Source organism: Pelobates fuscus, chromosome 3 (assembly GCF_036172605.1).
Source record: "Pelobates fuscus isolate aPelFus1 chromosome 3, aPelFus1.pri, whole genome shotgun sequence".
In the NCBI taxonomy this organism is placed as follows: domain Eukaryota; kingdom Metazoa; phylum Chordata; class Amphibia; order Anura; family Pelobatidae; genus Pelobates; species Pelobates fuscus.
The window spans coordinates 418,019,455-418,039,857 of NC_086319.1; the positions used below are offsets into that span (position 1 = coordinate 418,019,455).

General features: G+C 44.1%; 1 protein-coding gene across 2 annotated transcripts in view; it reads right to left on the bottom strand.

Annotated features, from left to right (window-relative positions):
• The window catches only part of LOC134603618 (protein INCA1-like), a 108,317-nt gene that overhangs the window by 13,194 nt on the left and 74,720 nt on the right, over positions 1–20,403 (bottom strand). For both annotated transcript variants that reach the window (XM_063449763.1, XM_063449764.1), the window contains exons 3-6: positions 18,121–18,237; positions 17,164–17,197; positions 16,532–16,728; positions 6,438–6,627 (exon numbers count right to left, since the gene is read on the bottom strand). In XM_063449763.1, coding sequence (XP_063305833.1) covers positions 6,438–6,627; positions 16,532–16,728; positions 17,164–17,197; positions 18,121–18,237 — 538 coding nt within the window. The remainder of the gene's footprint in view (positions 1–6,437; positions 6,628–16,531; positions 16,729–17,163; positions 17,198–18,120; positions 18,238–20,403) is intronic.

Consider the following 20,403-nt stretch of genomic DNA (forward strand, 5'->3'; position numbering starts at 1 on the left):
AACATTCTTTGTCCTCTTTAAAATGTATTGCTATTGACCACGTACCACAATCCAGAAGAGGAGGTGACAGAGGCCGAGCTTTACTTGATAGAGAAGCCTACTGGATTCACAAACTGAACACTGTATCCCCTAGAGGACTTAATGAAAATGTACTCTTCCATTCATTCTTATAATTTATACCAAGCTTGTGGAATATCGCACTGCTATGCATATTGTTTAGATTAATCATAGCTTATTATAAATGTAGTGATTAAGTATTCTTTTATTTGATCAATTTTAATTATTGAGCTTTCAGCAGGCATTTGAGTATATATTTAGCTCTTTTTCAACCATAAAGCACTTTATTTCACTATTAACAGTACCAAGCAGCACTATACAACTTCATAAGGATATTAAATTTATGTACAGTCTATCTGAAACTTAGAATTAGTTATTATACGTTGCCTTTTTATTTGTATTTTCTATGCACGATTTAACACTTTAAATAGCTCTTTTTATGGGACAATATATGTAATCCATTACAATTTGTTTGTATGCAGCACTTTAAGTCAAAATTGGGCTATTAATAATAAGTAATGTATCCTCTATATTGGTATTTAGATATAGATTCTGCACAAGCACTTTATTAACACTATTTGGGCACCATTTTTATTGTATTACAGCTCTTTATGTAGTATAGCAACCAATATCCAGCAACTCAAGTATAGCATATCACTTAAAATTATGCAGTACACTTAGTACATTTCTACTAGTGATGCATATGTACTGTTAAGCCAATTCCAATATATCACTAATTCACTTTATATATATATTTTGCATATTTAGCAACAATATTTTGACATTAGCCAGTTTTTATTCATTTTTTTTCCCACTCCAACAGATTTACTGCACCGATCTCTCTTTACTGATCGGTGTGTTATTGTGCCTCCCGCACAGCATCTACAGGTTAACTATGGCAGCGCGGCAATGTTTTTGCCAAGGAGATGCGTGCAACGTCACGCCGCAGTGCAGTCTACATTGGCTGTCTATACACATGCGCATTGTGATCAGCAGGACGGTGGTGAGTTTACTTATACACTTTTCACTTATATACTATAAGTATGTTTAGTTTGTGTTTGTCATATGTATGTAATTTTTGATCCTGAAGAAAGCCCAGAGTGGGTCTGAAACGTCGATCACTCTCTTTTAATGTATATCTAATAAAGTAATTTGGATTCTATACGAAGACCGAGGAGTGCAGTCATCACTTTTTTGATTATCTATGTATTTATACATATATACACACACATACACACTATCCACATATAACCAACTAGAATTATATTAATCGTATATAAAATATAAATAGTACTAAGTTAATAATATAGAATATTGATTCATATAAGCTCAATGAAGAAATGTCATATTTACTAATGTTAGTGGAATATGTGTAATATTACTATGTGCTACACACAAGAAAACCAGACTAAGGATTACCAATGACAGATAACACCAAGTAATTAATTTTACTTTTGAAAAACTAGCGTAATCTTACAAAGTTTCATTGTATTAACAGGGTGAAACTAAGGCCAAGACGTGTCAAAATCTAATTTAATTGCAAAATTGCAGGCGCAAGTCTAGTAAAAATTAACCAAAAGTCTTTTATGATACCTATTCGTCAAAGACCTGTCAATCTTCAAAGATAACCAAGATGACTTCAAACACATCACGAAATCCAGTTAACCATTATACAAAAAGGTAAATGGCCCCCTGACAAGAATTTTCTATCATGTAATTGCGCCATCTAAGGACCAAAATCTAGATGGTCTAGATAGTCTGTAGGGAAGACACGCCCACCTTACTCTATTGGTCACTATCAACTAGTGACGTATTGAGAAATTAAGGACAAAGGAGAGAGAGAGACACACACTCACACTCTGAGGATGGACTTACACCTAACATCTAAGATCTGACATCTGAAGCCAAATCTGGACACACCTAATTCTTTAAAATTCAGAACTCTGTATCTTTTCCCATTCTTAGAAAAGTTTTCAAAGAATTTCAATGTTCCCACAATTATCTATATTCCTAATTGCATTCACAATTCCTGGGACATATCCTCAAGTCTGATAGAAATTCTACAACATAACTGGTAATTATGCTGGTTTTATTAATTTAATTAAATTCATTGATTTTACTAAAAGGCAGAATATGCTTGGATAAAAGCTGGTGATTCCAACATTAAGGAGTCATGATTTGTTAATATATATAATTCGTAATTCCATTCCTGCAGGTGGACCAATGAACCCTAAATTACTTTTAACTTTAAAAATAGAATACCAGGCAATTATCCAGATGTATTAGCTTACGGAATTTAGAAATAGTAAATCTTAATTTGGAAAGTTAAAATTCTGCAAATGTAAAATCTGGTTAGAATTATTCTTATTGGATGGACATAGGAATGGTAAAATGACCTAGTATGAGAAATATTGTATTTGTCATTGCAATAATAGGATATCTTGCCTAGAATATTATAGCCAGCAGTGAATGAGTTAATTCAGTGTGATATGACTGTCAGCCAAGTTTTTATTGCTTTACGCAGTGCTGCTGTGAGACGTGTTCTGTGTTAAGGACGTTTTAGTAAACAGATTTCAAAGTGAAGGGTCCTATCATAAATCTTGTTGAAAACTGCATACATATCAATATAGACATCTAAATAGCAAATTATAATTTGTGTTAAATCACTGCCATATTGTATACTTATGTTATACCTAAATATTCACGGATTATTGTCACACATGTTACATATTATTATCACAATAAATTATATTTTTATAATTAGTTTGTGGTTAATGTGTGAAATAAAATCCTCTAATGAAACATATTCCAGGATCTATAAGAATTAAAATAGTGGTTAATTCTCAGCTTTAAGTTAATATAATCGGGGAAGCAGTGCCAAAATATAATTTTTTGAAATAATAAATATTAAAAATAAAAATTATTAAATACATTTTTAAATAATTTGTATGAAAATTTTATCACCCTATAAATATCCTCACAACCTGTATGACTTTGATTGAGTGCCTTTAATGACTGTGTGCCTGAAAACGATGCCTGTGTGCTTGTGGCTTGGAAGGAAACACACACAAAGGGATCTGGAGGGTAGGGAGACACAAAACAGACTGAGGGGAAAAAGAGCCACACAGAGGGACTGTGGTGGAGAAAGAGACAAAGAGAGGGGCTGGGGTAAAAAGAGACCCAGAAAGCGGCTGGGGTAAAAAGAGACCCAGAAAAAGAGGCTGGGGTAAGAAGGAAACACAGAAAGGGGCTGGGGGGAGTGAGATACATACAAAGGGGGTTGTAAGACACACTAAAGAGGAAATAAAATGCACTAGAGCACAAAACGGGTAAGAAATTCAAAGGGGGTGGAGGGGTTACAACAAGACACACAGGTGAAGATGCATTTTTTTTTTTTTAAGGGTGGTGGGGTGCAGCAAAATGTATCTTCGTCTGTGTAGCTAAAAATCCTTGCACCGGTCCAGAGAGTGGGAGAGCTATAATCACTGCCAAGCACATCAGAAACTGGGGCACAGTAGGCACCCAGACCACTTCAGCTCATTGCAGTGGCCTGAGTGCAATGTCCCATGTCCCTTAACCCTGCAGTGGTAATTATTGCAGTATCTGAGAAACAGCAATAATAACCTCTGAGGGTTAACTCCACCTCTAGTGGCTGTCTACCAGCTCTGCATGAGGACTTCCAGCGTCAGTGTTTCCCTATAGGAAAGCATTGCCATAAGGTCTCCCCCGCCAGCTGACGACGATGGAGGAGGAGCATGGGCGGAGTGTGACCCAGCGCCGAGGGACACTGGTGCTGGATTCATGTAAGGTACTGAAGGGGTCAGCACCGCAGGAGGGGGAGCACGAGAGAATGGGGCACTGTAGGATACTATAGGGCCAGAAAAACTTTTCCCTTTCAGATGTTTACGCTATAATTTGCTATTTTTAACAAAATAACTGGATCTGAAACTAATCAGTTTAATTTGTTATAGATCCCTTCGTTTTTGTTTATTAGTATGCTTCCAAATTATTGTATTCAGATGAAATTTGATTCGGAATGAAACAAGTTGCACATGTCTAGTATGGTAAAATAACTTTCTGAGTCAGATGGAAGCAGAGACCACCATGTGGAGAACATCCAGTACCGTTTGAAGCACCACCTTATGCTGAAGAAAGGATAGATATGGACAGATTTGCAGGATTCCTTTCAGGAATCTAAGGGTGTACTGATCCAGAGCCCAGCGTACTCCAGAAAGAGTCAGTAAGGCCAAGATTTACACTTTCAGAGTAATCATAGTCACGTTCTTGTCAAAACCGTCTTGAGGAAAAAATGAATTCCTTAGATGAGAAGGATAAATGGGATACCTCATGATATATCATTCAAAAAAGATATTCCAAGGTAGACTTTCTATTTTTACTGGGACTTCCGAGAATCCCTTCTCCTTTAATTTATGCTTTTCAATCTTCAGGCCTTCAGGTGCAACACTTGCAGGGACAGATGTTTTAGTGGACCTTGATACACGAGTGTTGGGTCTTCCAGGAAATGAAGAGGATTTTATTGAGACAGGCTCCACAGAACCGGAAACTAGGACTTCCTGGGAAAAAAAGGGATCACTGCGAGAACCTCTTACTGTTCATGCTGAATTCTCCTGAGAAGTCTGGACATCAAGGAAAAGGAAAGATAAGAATGCACCTTCTCGAAGTTTCACTTGTTCATTTGTTTCTTCCACCTGAGGATGGAAATCTTGTGAAACAAATCTCCTGATTTGTTTGTTGGAAGCTGTAACCACCAGATCCACTTCTAGTAGCTCCCACTTGTGCACCACCATCTGGAAAACCCAAGGAGCTAATCACAATTTTTCCAGATAAAGATGATGGTGACGGAAGCAGATTACTTCAAAGTTGTTCAACCCTGGGAGATGAATTGCTAAAGAGTCTAGAAGATGCTCATGAGCATCTTCAATATTTCCAACATATTTATGCATCCTGGTGCCTCCCTGGTGATTGATTTAGACTACTAGTGAGGTGTTTTCAGATTGGATCTTGACCCATTGGACAAAGAAGGGTTTGAAAGGCAGCTTTCAGTTGCCGCATTTTGGATGCTGCTTCTCAAGTGGACTTTGGCCATATTCTCTGGATGTAATGAGACCCCAGATGGGCTCCCCATTCTGTCAGACAGACATATGTTACCACTGTTCAGTAAACTTCTTCTAGATGAAACCCTTGAAAGAGCTTTGCATCCAACAGCAACCATTACCAAGCCAAAATTGATCCGGCAACCATTGTGCAACTCTGAGGTTCCACTGAGCCCATTTTGCTAGTGTTGAAGACAGGCTAGAGATTTTTGTATTCCCATACTGCAATGCTCTTCTGAATAAGCACATAGTCTAGATAATGATAATATGGCATTGTGTAGATAATTATAATCTGGCATTGAGTAGATATTGATAATCTGCTCTAATTTTAGTCTGATTTCTTTGATGATGAATTCCAGGATCTTTCGTGTGATAACTTCACTGGCCATTGCTGAGATAGCTGTTCCTTCCTGGGTCATAGCTCCCTAAAAGGCATCAAAACATTCACTGTCTCCACCCTCTGCATGCAGACACTGAACTTTCCTCATAGAGATGCGTTGATTTAATTAATCTCTATGAGGAGATGCTGATTGGCCAGGGCTGTTTTTGACTTGTGCTGGCTCTGCCCCTGTTTTGCCTCCTTGACAGTCTCAGCAAGTCCTATGGGGAAGCACTGTTATTGGCTCAGACCACCACTTCTGATGATGTCAGCAGACAGCAGTCAGATCAGAGTCTGACAGGGGCAGAGCCAGGAGCTGCAGACTTTAATACAAATAGGATTTTACTATATTTAGAGTGACAAGAAAAAGCTAGATGGTGGTTTTAACACTATATGGTCAGGAATACATGTTTGTGTTCCTGACCCTATAGTGCTCCTTTACCCTTATATTGCTAACCTGTTGCATATTACAACTGTGACCAAAATGCAACTATTGGAATGGTATTTTTGCTCCACTATTTTTGGCCGTATACTCATTATTAAATATAATTTACTTTAGGGGTTACCCACCTCTATGTAGGGATGTCTATATTTTATAGATAACCCATTTACTCTGAAAGTACTCTCTATCATTGTATAGATATTAGGTATTGTATGTATAATGAACACTGTGTATTAGGTAATGCATGTATGTATATTATTTATATAGCATGTTTCATCTACATTTTAATTTAACGCTTTAAAAAAAAAAGTATCTTACCATCATATCAATCTATTCTTACTGCCCATCCTTCCATGTAAGGTAGAGGGGGCGGCAGAGGAAGTGTAAGATCTAACCACCAACCCGCCATGTAAGGTAGGACTGCAGAAGAAGAATAAGATCTTACCCCGGTCCTGCTATGTAAGGGGGAGCTTCTAGGGAAGCATGTCTGCTGATCTTCTGCACGAGATGACATGTCTAGGAACGTGACACAGTTCTTCATCTCTTGGACATTGCTGTCGGTTTCTACATTTTGTATTCCAGACTGGCTTCTGTTCTCTAATTTCTCATATCCACCCCATTTCAATGACTTCAACCTAAATAATAGTGACAGTTATTGAAATTGAAAAGAGAAGATGAGTAAAGTTTTATCACAGTAAAGTCAATGAGTAGATATTTAGATATACATACTACAATAGAAAACTTATACAGTGAGGACAGAGTGTAAAATTGGGTGGATTTTACATGGAGGAAAAATGTGTTATAGACCGGTAAACTATACATTGAGACCTGTTATAGTGGGTATGTGAATGTCCACCCCAGTCAGTATGGCAACTAGCGCATTTCACAAATGCACCCTACTTCAAGGTGGTGAAAGGTTTAACGTTCACTATTTGTTTGCACTAGACCGGAAATAATGATAAAATCCAACTTAACACCACCCACACTTAACCATAATAATATAACTTATTATTTTAATGCTGCCACCACCAAGACAATTCATAAATAGGGTGCCTTGGTCCCCCAGGTAACTTAATAATAAAAACCCACCAAGTACAGCTTAGCACAATATTTAAGCAATTGCAAAACACTAATTAGTCTCTTCAGGTAACGTGATTCTTAACCAGACAAAGGCAGAACTTAATAAAGAAACATTTATTTTGAGCAAAAAATAGTCACAGTGCATATAAAAATATAGAAGACAATCAAATTAGTTACACCAACAACAGATAAAAACAAAGGGGATAACATAACAGAAGTCCTAATCACTTACTCAGGTTTTCATAGTAAAACTTCTGCCCCGGAGGTCTATGGTAAGAAAGATGGCGATTCACTCAGAATTAGATTCTGGCCCCAAAGCAAATACCAACACCTTTCAGAATCATTAGATATATACCCTGTGCATTACCAAGTCTTGTCCAGGGGTGGAGTTAAGGTGTACCTATTATTATAATTGATATTTATATAGTGCCAGCTTATTCTGCAGCGCTTTACAATAAAATGGGAATTTACCAAATGAGACAATAACAAAATGTAAGGTAGATAGGTAGTTGAAGACCCTGCTCAAACGAGCTTACAATCTAGAAGAGGTGGGGTATAAAAACACAATAGGAAGGGTATCGAGATAGACAGCAAATAGACATGGTGGGAAAGTAGCAGAGCTGGAGGTGAGAGTGGAGTGTGGCCCTATAGAAGAGAGCGGGAGGAAGGTTTGAGAGATAGAAGTTACTCTTGGAGGCCATAAGCAATCTCGAAGAGATGGGTTTTGAGGGACGTTTTAAAGGATTGAAGACTAGGTGAGAGTCTGACAGGGGTAGGCAGGCTGTTCCAAAGGAAAGGAGCCGCCCGTGAGAAGTCGTGCAGACGTGAATTTGCAGTAAGGGTGCGAGCAGCAGACAGGAGAGACCAAGAGGGGGCATACCTATGAATCAGTAAAGAACTGTAAGAGGGTCTAGAGTTGGTTAGAGCTTTATAAGCAGTGGCGTACTAAGGGGGGGGCGGGGGGGCGGTCCGCCCCGGGTGCCATCCAGTAGGGGGGTGCCACACTCTGTCCCTCCTGCTGGTCGTCCTCTCCCTCGCGGCTCCGGCGCTCAGTGAGTGAGTCAGAGCACAGGGAGGGGATTCCCAGCCTGTGTTCTGAGTCATCACTGAGCACCAGGGATGCTGTTATGGAGTGTACCAGCAGGGGGCGCAGAGCGTGTATTCTGCCAGGTTTCTCCCCTGCGGCCACTCTGCCTGCACCTGCTGCACTGCCTGGGCTGGGATGGAGAGAGACAGCCATTGAATCATGGTAAGAAAATATTATTGTAAATTCACCCTCATCCCCTCCCTCAGTCACCCTGTCACCCCCTCAATCACCCTGTCACCCTCTCACCCCCTCCCTCAGTCACCCTGTCACCCCCTCAATCACCCTGTCACCCCCTCCCTCAGACACCCTGTCACCCCCCTCAGTCACCCTGTCACCCCCCTCAGTCACCCTGTCACCCCCCAGTCACCCTATCAACCCCCCAGTCACCCTGTCACCCCCTCAGTCACCCTGTCACCCCCTCCCTCAGTCACCCTGTCACCCCCCTCACCCTGTCACCCCCCAGTCACCCCCCTCAGTCACCCTGTCACCAGTCACCCCCCAGTCACCCCCCCAGTTACCCTGTCACCCCCTCAGTCACCCTGTCACCAGTCACCCCCCCCCCAGTTACCCTGTCACCCCCCTCAGTCACCCTGTCACCAGTCACCCCCCAGTCACCCTGTCAGCCCCTCCCTCAGTCACCCTGTCACCCCCTCACCCTGTCACCCCCCCTCAGTCACCCTGTCACCCCCCTCAGTCACCCTGTCACAGTCACCCACCCAGTCACCCCCCAGTTACCCTGTCACCCCCTCAGTCACCCTGTCACCAGTCACCCCCCCAGTCACCCTGTCACCCCCCCAGTTACCCTGTCACCCCCTCAGTCACCCTGTCACCCCCCAGTTACCCTGTCACCCCCCTCAGTCATCCTGTCACCAGTCACCCCCCAGTCAGCCTGTCACCCCCTCCCTCAGTCACCCTGTCACCCCCCAGTTACCCTGTCACCCCCCCAGTTACCCTGTCACCCCCCTCAGTCACCCTGTCACCAGTCACCCCCCCAGTCACCCTGTCACCCCCCCCCAGTTACCCTGTCACCCCCCTCAGTCACCCTGTCACCAGTCACCCCCCCGTCACCCTGTCACCAGTCACCCTGTCACCCCCCTCAGTCACTCTGTCACCCCCTCCCTCAGTCACCCTGTCACCCCCCTCACCCTGTCACCCCCCTCAGTCACCCTGTCACCAGTCACCCCCCCAGTCACCCCCCTCAGTCACCCTGTCACCCCCCTCAGTCACCCTGTCACCAGTCAACTCCCCAGTCACCCTGTCACCCCCCTCAGTCACCCTGTCACCCCACTCAGTCACTCTGTCACCAGTCACCCCCCAGTCACTCTGTCACCCCCTCCCTCAGTCACCCTGTCACCCCCCTCACCCTGTCACCCCCCTCAGTCACCCTGTCACCAGTCACCCCCCCAGTCACCCCCCTCAGTCACCCTGTCACCCCCCTCAGTCACCCTGTCACCAGTCAACTCCCCAGTCACCCTGTCACCCCCCTCAGTCACCCTGTCACCCCACTCAGTCACTCTGTCACCAGTCACCCCCCAGTCACTCTGTCACCCCCTCCCTCAGTCACCCTGTCACCCCCCTCAGTCACCGTCACCAGTCACCCCCCCAGTCACCCTGTCACAGTCACCCCCCAGTTACCCAGTCACCCCCCAGTTACCCAGTCACCCCCCAGTCACCCTGTCACCCCCCTCAGTCACCCTGTCACCCCACTCAGTCACTCTGTCACCAGTCACCCCCCAGTCACTCTGTCACCCCCTCCCTCAGTCACCCCCTCAGTCACCCTGTCACCAGTCACCCCCTCAGTCACCCTGTCACCAGTCACCCCCTCCCTCAGTCACCAGTCACCCCCTCCCTCAGTCACCCTGTCACCCAGTCACCCCCTCCCTTAAATGTCCTTAAATATGTCAATCCCACATAAGGATAACAAATAAGTGAGTCATCTACTAAACAACCTAAAGATTAAAATTAAGAAAAAGACTTTTTAAATTTTAATCTTTTAGCCGTTTAGTAGAGAATTCCCTAAATTGGTGCCCTTATGTGAGATTCCATATGTAAAGATACCAAATTAGGGTGCTGTTTAGCAGATAGCTCCCTTATTTGGTGTCCTTAAATATGGCAATCCCACATAAGGATAAGAAATAGGGGAGTTATCCGCTAAACAAAGATCAAAGTTAAGAGGTGTCAGCCATCCCTGAAATCTAGGTCGCTAATGTGAATTCTATGCAAATGTGTTGTCTGATGCCAGCATGCACAACATGCTGTCGTCAGACAGCCAATGGCATCACATTCCCCCATTACCTAGTGAAAATTATTCATGCTTCCAGCCCCCACTGTTTATGTGCCTGTAACGGATCACCTGGCACCCCGACCGGGTACCTCCGTTAATGGATGCTCCTAGTGCTTCCTGAGGACTCCAAGCACTCTGGCAGACACCACAATCACCGAATCCGAGAAACCTTTAAATTCTCCCAAGCGTATGAATGCTGTAGACCATTGAATAGGAACCATACGAATAGGCTTGTACTCCTAGCAGTCAACTGGAACAGCATACAATAAATCCTTCCCCCAATAATGAGACGACACATCACTTTGAGGGTAAAACAGGAACTCTGGACTGGCTCATCCAGCCTGGCTTTTATTACACTAATCCACATACAGGCCACACCCAGGGGGAGGCATAAAATAACCAATCACATACATGGTTCAGCCCACACATCCCCTCCCCTCAGATAACATTAAACTCAATTATCCGGTACACTTTTTCAGCCAAGTTCTGGATGTACCCCAAAACCCGGGGGTACACCTTTAAATCCAGCATCGCTGGATAGCCCTTATTCAGGGGGACAACATATTAAAAATTCAAGTAATTCGGATGAATGGTTCGTGAGATATGGGGTTCCAAAGATTTGACCGACCGCATGGGTAAAGTATCCGAAAACAGTTCCATGCATTTTGGCCCTGCGGTCGGTCACAAACAAGGGAATGAAAACAGGCGAATTGCCTGTGTTATAGAGCCTGGAGAGGGTTTGAATGAATTCCCTTGTTTATGGGGCTCTTTCTACCGAACGGCGGGTCATTCGGTAGTTTCCATACGAATTTCTGGAAGTATGGAGGTCTCAGCGGTGTTTGCCTAGTCAAGTGTCCGATTTTAGTTCCAGACACTAGACGGCAAAACACCGCTGTTCGGTAGTTTAAGATGGCCGCCGCCACGTGTTTGTTTCCCGAATGGCGGCCACCCAGAGGACAAAGACCACACTGCACTGATTGCCAATTACCTGTTTGCAACATTGTTGCAAACGGTAATTGGAGGCACACTCATTCCTGGGTGGTCTGGTTGTTCGGTAGTTTCACTCAATATACTGAATGGAGTGATTCTACCGAACAATCAGAATGCTGCATACAAATCACCCAGGATAAACTTAACACATCTATAAATACATATATAATATTACAGGCAGTACACTTGAATATGCTTCACAATCTTAAAGGGACAGTAGTCCCAAAAGTCCCAATATGTCCATAGATGCTGTTAAAAGGGCCAGTAGCAGCAATATACAGTACAATATGCCCCAAATAACCCAGGGGCCATAGTCAGTAGGTAGGAGGCTAGCAAACAGGCTTCTCCAGGGCCCAGTGGCGAGGTTGGTTTCGCCACAGTGCCTCCCCTATATATTGTTCCTAGAGTCACCACTGCTTCAGGGGCCCAGTTGTGCACGGTGGTGCTTTAATGGTGCGACCAGGCTTCTGTAATAATTTAATGGTAGCCCTGGGGGAAGTGAAATTCAGTCACTTCCTCCCAGCTAACACTGAGACACGCAGGATGGAGGGCGGCACTGATTGGGAGAGAACTAGAGCCCAACTCCCAACAGCCTCAGCCAGCAGGTACTAAACAGGAGGATGGCATTGTGTCTGTGTAGTTGCATGTGTGTAAATGTGTGTCTGTATCTGCATGTGTGTCAGTGTGTGTATATATCTGCATACATCTCAGCATCTTGCCAACACTACACACAAACACATCCCTGCATTCCGGTGCAAACACTACATACAAACACACCTTTGTATTAAAACATCACCATTATATACCACACCACTACACACAAAAGCATGCCTGCATTAAAATGCAAACACTACATACAAACACACCCATTCATTCACTCGCACTCACTCCATACAAAAGCATGCTTACATTGAAACATGCAAGCACTGCTCAATGCTACATACATTAAAAAAAAATTGTGTGTGTTTTGTACATTTTAAAGTGCAGGGGGGGGGGTGCCAAAACTAGGACCCGCCCCGGGTGCCATATGCTCTAGGTACGCCCCTGTTTATAAGTAATGGTTAGTGTAAAGATCGACAGAGGGATGAGGTGTGAGAGGAGCGACAGAGGAGAAAGATCACTCACAGAGCATTCACCACAGATTGTAGGGGGCGGTACGGCTTCTGGGGAAACTCAGTTTTAGAGAGATTGAGTTTCAGAAAGCAGGAGGACATCCAGTCAGAAATAGAAGAAAGGCAATTGGTGACACAATAAGTGACCACCCCCTTGTGTTCCAGACCAACATTGTGGCGAAAGTGACCTCGCCACTGGTTTTTGGAGGGGCCTGTTTGCCAGCCTCCTGCCCTGCGACTATGGCCCTGGGATGTATTGTCCTTCTAGGAACTGATTTGGGCATATTGTATTTTATTATGCTGCTGCTGGCCTTTTAAGAACCATCTGGGGACATACTGTGGAGTTACTGGGTGGCCACCATTTCATGTATCAGAGGCACATGGTGAGAACAATGGATGAAGCACATGGTGAGAACAATGGATGGCGGCCATTTTAACTCACAGACACTGTTTGGACTTTTCTACACGGTGCCATCTCGCCGGTATTTGGTGCACAAAGACATTGTGCAGTAGTTTTAAACTATACAACAGGGGACACATTATACAGTAATTATTTTTCATATAGCCTGTATATGTTCTGCTGAATCTGCATTAAACTGTATCTTCCAAACTACTGAACGGATCTGGATGGATTTTGGATATGTGATTCACCTAGATCCCCCAGTTTATGGGTTTATTGCATGTTTTGGGGTCCCTGTGATATGTTTTATAATACTGTATTTCTCTGCCTGTGATAATTTTATTACCCATTGTGTTCAGTAATCATATCACAGGCAGAGGGGAAGATTTTGTGTGGGAGTGTCTGTGTGTATTGTACGGATTGATTGGTTGTATTTCTAAACCCCGTGGGCAGTACTATGTTTGTGGATTGTGAATAAAAGAGGATGTATGTGCCAGTACAGTCAGTTCTGCTTGACCTCAAAACGAAGTGTCGTCTCGTCACATTGGGGGAATTGGATTGTATGCTTTTCCTGTTCATCTGTTTACAGCATTCATATGCTTGAGAGCATTCGTATGCTTCTCCGGTTCGGTGGTTGTGGTGTTTGCTGCAGTGCTTGGAGTCCTCAGGAAGCACTAGGAGCATCCTTCAATGGAGGTACCCAGTCGGGGTGCCAGGTAATCCGTTACAAACATCAATCCAAATGGAAACATTTGGTTCTATCTCATCTTATGTACTTGCCACAGAAATAATAATTGAATCTATTAATTTGTTACCATTTTTCCATTCCATAGATATGTCATGCTAACTTATATAACAGACATCACAATCATGCTCTTAACTTATATAACAGACATCACAATCCCTTCACATATGGGGATGGGGGAAATCATGTTTAGGCTTGATTAGGAGATTGTGCCCGTCCCATTCCAAATATAACAAAAAGGGGGCTCAATTATTATTTTGTATCATTGTTTCTTTTGGATATGATACTGGAACACAAGGCTTGTTTTTCTTTTTCTTTTTTTCTTGAAAGCTAATGATCATTAATATATCAAAGAAATCAACTCATCGATTAAAAGGTACAGGCCATATGGCTGAAGTCAGCTAGTTTACATTGGACCCAAGCATCCAGGCACCTCAAGTGTAGAATCTCACACCCTGCAGAGCCTTTGATTATCAAAGGATCAATCCATGTTGCAAACCATCTGCCCCTTTTCACATGCCTACACAATTTACATTATCCCTTCTGTCATCTGATCTCCACCAAGTGGCCAATTCATATATGCACTACACAAATTACATTGAATGGCAATATTCTATTGTGCAACAATGAATTATGCACCTTTGGCGTGACAGCGCAGAACTCCAAACCAACACCTCCCTAAAATGACAGTAATCACCTATTTGTCCCGCCCTCGCTGTGTCTTTACCCTGCCGGACATTTAGGAGCCAAATAAGTCAACCCTCTACCATCAGGGACAATCAGGAGGCTCATTCAGGCACAGCGCGCCTGACTGGAAACTACCCAGAAATAAGGGTGCTATTTGGAAAAGGAATCAGGGAGGTGATGAGGCATCTGATGACACCAAGGACTCGAGGGAGCTTCCTGCTCTGGAGCTACAGGAAGCCAGCATTGGTGACCAGGAATTCCCACCAAATAGCTTGGAACCCAGGGCCAGATGGGAGAATGGTCACAGCCCGGGCCAAATTTTCATACAGTTTGATCTTCACGTCCAGAACTTTCCATGGACGTATGCTGCTTGGGATAACCTGGGGGAAATGTATTATTTCAGAGATACTGTTGAAAGGCACCTGGGTGTTTGGTAGGTAATTAATTAATTGTGATTCGCGGGGTGGGGCAGAGCTTGACCAGCAAGGAGAGCAGTCGCACATTGCCTGAGCTTTTGGAGTTTTATTGTTATTATAGTCCTTTTTGCAAATACTTTTAATGCAAACTGGCTCTCTCACCCTGCCAACTCACCTCAAGCTTGAGGCTCCTACTCAGTGATTTTGAAAGCCGACAACTGCTTTTGTGGCCGGACGACCAACCGGGGGAAACTCACAGCCTAATCGCGGCTTAGCTCTATGGCAGTGAGCGAGGTGGAGGCGGATGCTCCCTCAACCCATGAACCAGACATAACCACGGTGGACTGCCCCATTCCCCCCCATGCCGATGAGGAATATCCCGGCACTTTCAGTCACCTACCATCATCTTGGACTGATCTGAGCCCATTTTGCTGTGATTAAGGGGATTAACACGTGCATCAAACATGGTGACGGAGCAAGACTCCACAAGGAATGTGAGGCTTGGCCCTGGCAATATTTGACAGCATCTGTGCAGCCTTTTGGAAACTGCTAAGGCAACATGAGGATCCATAGAAGCATACAACAGGAGCTGACCAAGAAGTGGGGTTCGGTATCACTGCCCTTCGCCAGGGAGGCAAGATAGACCCTCCGAGGTGGGTCACCCTGGCCTGCTACAGAGCCCTTTGCATTCTCTGAAAATTGTCAACAGCAGGTAAATCATGTATGCTTGATGCTCCGTGATCTGACAGAGGAGACGAATGAGGCGAGGCATCTGAGCCATCTCCTACCTCGCTCAGATCCCCCAACTGTGAAAGGGACTGTTCTGGGGCAAGCTTATCCCTATGCACCGCCACCTTCAGGGAGCTCCCTCATGCTGTCACCCCAGGACACATGGAGACAGTCCCCATCAGCACCTCCTGGTATGCGGCTAGAATGGGCCTAGGCAGCATTTCGGACTACCACCCCAAGCATCGCATCCTTGTCCTACAACCTGCTGGTGGACACTTGCAAACCGAAAGGGTGTTTATTAGCCAGTGCTCAGTTCTTGTTTGATGTGCTTTATTAGCTTGTTTTTCCACTTATTTTTAAATTGATGCATGCTGTGCTTAAACAGATTTCAGGCCTAGAAAATCCCATGCACACTAGCATAGTTTACATGTGGCTCATATCAGTCAATCTCCATGTTTGTTCACTGCATATTCTGCCTCACACTCTGTTCTCTCTTATCATGGGATGTTGTATGTTTCAGCACTGTTTAGGCATGTTGCCCTAGAATGAACAATTATAAAGAGAATGGCCCTTTTTAAGATAATGATAAGTCTTTCCAAATATTTGTTACTCCACTGGATATGTATAGTACCTAAGTGACATGTTATTATTAATCTGTGCATTACTCTATACACGCCAAAAATAAAGAATATAAAAAAAATAAAAAATAAATTATTGTGATCCACTTATGCCCTAGACACCAAAGCGCTGGGGTGGGGAATTTATTACGTGCCGTGATGATGGGGTAGCCGGAGTTTGGTAAAGATGGCTCATGTCATTATACAATATTGGGGGGGTACTATGTCAGTGGAAACTGCTCCTTTAGATTGTGAGCTTGTTCAAGCAGACTCCTCTTCACCTACAGATCCTGTATGTCATACATGGTTTGTTAGCATTAAATGTGTGTTTCCTACTGTACAGTGCTGCAGACTATGTTAGCTCTATATAAATCATTGTAATAGATACTCACTGTTCAAGGCTGCTCTGTTTACTCCTGAGCTCTTGGAGATGCTGATAGACAGCCAAGACTCTTCTCTCTGTTACACGCTGGCTGTTCTTCTTTCTCCTTTTTCTACATAATTCAGCCGGAGAGGGGAGAGTCTCTAATCCTGAGACAGATAGGCTGCGCCAGTCTTCCTCCTCTCTGCACACGGGATAACTGCTCATCTTTTTACAAATAAAGGATAAGATAAACACAAGGCACATGGATAATAAAGAGTACTGTGATATTAAAATAATCTCTGCCATCACTTTCGAAATCTCTCTAAAAAAAAATAAAATGTACATACTCTATTTTAATAACCATATTGTTCTATACCCTCCCCTCCCCACATTCATTGTGTGTTACTTCCACATTCTATTATATAAATCCTGACACAGGAGAATAGTCCTCACATTGTTTTTGCCAATAAAACCTAAACATAACGTCTCTATCACACCCCCCTACATCATTGGCACACACCCCTGCTACAGCTGAAGTAATGGAAATATCTCCAAGCACTCTTCTGTCCTTACGGAGATATCCTCTCCAGACCAGCTCCCACCTCGTTCACTGAATACCCTGTTAGCACACAGATACAGACAGACAGACACTTAATATACCTTAAAATCTGTTTGTTCCCTCATAAAATGGATGCTGAAATTGAACACATTTACTTTGTTATTATGTTAAAGAACCAATGAAAATTCAACAACGATGAGCAGAGTTTGAATGAATAAGGTAGGGTTAGACTGACAATGGGCAAAATAATTTTGAGCTTTTCCAGAGTAAAATATTTGGACCAGCTGGGATGGTTTCATTTGCAACCTGCAGTATGAGATATTGTCATAGGTGTTAAAGGTGAAATACGATTACCAAAGGCTAACTGGTCTATTCCCATCCTCTAGTCTAGATGGACACAATTTACTAAATTACAGATGGTCAATTCTCATATTTACTAAAGCCAATTCAAGTCGTAATGTGGTCAACCAAGATGAATCTGCAACTTTTGGCAGGCATATCTATTAATTGGTGAGCAGCCCATTAACTAAAATGGCCAGTAAATCACCATGTGGGACCTGTTACGGCCCTGCTCAATGCCCAGGTAAAGGAATCAATGACCTTGGAAAGGGACCAGTGATAGGACAGAGGGGACAGAGTGATGCAATGGCCCTGGAAATGAACCAGTGATAGGACAGAGGGGATAGAGTGAACATGGCCCTGGAAAGGGACCAGTGATAGGACATAGGGGACAGAGCGAAGACATGGCCCTGGAAAGGGACCAGTGATAGGACACAGGGGACAGAGAAATGACATGGCCCTTGAAAGGGACCAGTGATAGGACACAGGGGACAGAGTGATGACATGGCCCTTGAAAGGGACCAGTGATAGGACACAGGGGACAGAGTGATGACATGGCCCTTGAAAGGGACCAGTGATAGGACACAGGGGACAGAGCGATAACATGGCCCTGGAAAGGGACTAATGATATGGCACAGGGGACAGAGCAATGACATGGCCCTGGAAAGGGACCAGTGATATGGCATAGCTGGTGGGAGCCCAGTGATAAGACCACTCACCTAGGCTGCCTGATCAGTCTGGCCCAGAATTCTGGCCCATAGGGCTCCTCTGTGGAACACAATGCAGCACTAGGGAGAATGGGCTCTGCAGGAGATCTGTGTACTGTCTGTGAGCGTCTGCAGAAACAAACATTATAAGAAACCATTATTTCATTATATTTAACAGTATAGCGAAAATCACCCTGATTTTGTCAGAAACTAGAGCTATAAAATCTAAAACCATACTGATTTCTGTCCTTCTAAACTTTTGGTTTGTTTCACCGTATTGTTATCTTTTTGTATCCTTTGACCTCACACTTTGACTGTTATATCTAATGATCCTTAGCTATAGAGGGCTTAGCGTTATAACAAAAGCAATAAGATGATACATTCTATTTACCTAGCTTTCCTATCAAACCTGACAAGCCCTGCGGAACATCTGTTACAAATGGCACTATGATGCGTGTCCAGACCTCTGTATGACTATTCTTTTGAGCCTTGTTTTGCTGGAGGAAAATATCTCATAACCACTACACACCCAATGGTTGTGATCATGCTGGGACAAAATTGTGGTTAGATACAGTGATATTATAAAGAAGAATTTACCACTTCCTATCACGGCAAGTGTGACACTACTCTTTCAGAACTCGCTGAAGATGTGTGCAGACTGTGTGTGGCCATATTTGGATACTGTAAAAAATTGGTCGCAAGAGAATACTGAGAACGGGCAGCAACTGAAATAGCCTGCCCTTCGGTCGGTCACCGCTCAGTTCTCAAGCTGTTTTTTGCTCATCTTGTGCCATTACAGAGAGAACTTCTCTGAAACATATCAGACTGGTCCCACCCATACGGGCAGTCCAGATCCGAAATGCCAGCAAGTTCCCTCTGCACGAGAGACACAGCAACCCCAGACGATCGTTTCAGCCTTGTAAGGCATCATCAGTGAGGCATAGCTGATATCTCCCTAGGCACTGTGAGCAAGGGGTCCACGTCTGGATTATCCCTTAAACTTGTGGAGAGTAAAAAATTGGTCGCAAGAGAATACTGAGAACGGGCAGCAACTGAAATAGCCTGCCCTTCGGTCGGTCACCGCTCAGTTCTCAAGCTGTTTTTTGCTCATCTTGTGCCATTACAGAGAGAACTTCTCTGAAACATATCAGACTGGTCCCACCCATACGGGCAGTCCAGATCCGAAATGCCAGCAAGTTCCCTCTGCACGAGAGACACAGCAACCCCAGACGATCGTTTCAGCCTTGTAAGGCATCATCAGTGAGGCATAGCTGATATCTCCCTAGGCACCGTGAGCAAGGGGTCCACGTCTGGATTATCCCTTAAACTTGTGGAGAGTAAAAAATTGGTCGCAAGAGAATACTGAGAACGGGCAGCAACTGAAATAGCTTGCCCTTCGGTCGGTCACCGCTCAGTTCTCAAGCTGTTTTTTGCTCATCTTGTGCCATTACAGAGAGAACTTCTCTGAAACATATCAGACTGGTCCCACCCATACGGGCAGTCCAGATCCGAAATGCCAGCAAGTTCCCTCTGCACGAGAGACACAGCAACCCCAGACGATCGTTTCAGCCTTGTAAGGCATCATCAGTGAGGCATAGCTGATATCTCCCTAGGCACCGTGAGCAAGGGGTCCACGTCTGGATTATCCCTTAAACTTGTGGAGAGTAAAAAATTGGTCGCAAGAGAATACTGAGAACGGGCAGCAACTGAAATAGCCTGCCCTTCGGTCGGTCACCGCTCAGTTCTCAAGCTGTTTTTTGCTCATCTTGTGCCATTACAGAGAGAACTTCTCTGAAACATATCAGACTGGTCCCACCCATACGGGCAGTCCAGATCCGAAATGCCAGCAAGTTCCCTCTGCACGAGAGACACAGCAACCCCAGACGATCGTTTCAGCCTTGTAAGGCATCATCAGTGAGGCATAGCTGATATCTCCCTAGGCACCGTGAGCAAGGGGTCCACGTCTGGATTATCCCTTAAACTTGTGGAGAGTAAAAAATTGGTCGCAAGAGAATACTGAGAACGGGCAGCAACTGAAATAGCCTGCCCTTCGGTCGGTCACCGCTCAGTTCTCAAGCTGTTTTTTGCTCATCTTGTGCCATTACAGAGAGAACTTCTCTGAAACATATCAGACTGGTCCCACCCATACGGGCAGTCCAGATCCGAAATGCCAGCAAGTTCCCTCTGCACGAGAGACACAGCAACCCCAGACGATCGTTTCAGCCTTGTAAGGCATCATCAGTGAGGCATTGCTGATATCTCCCTAGGCACCGTGAGCAAGGGGTCCACGTCTGG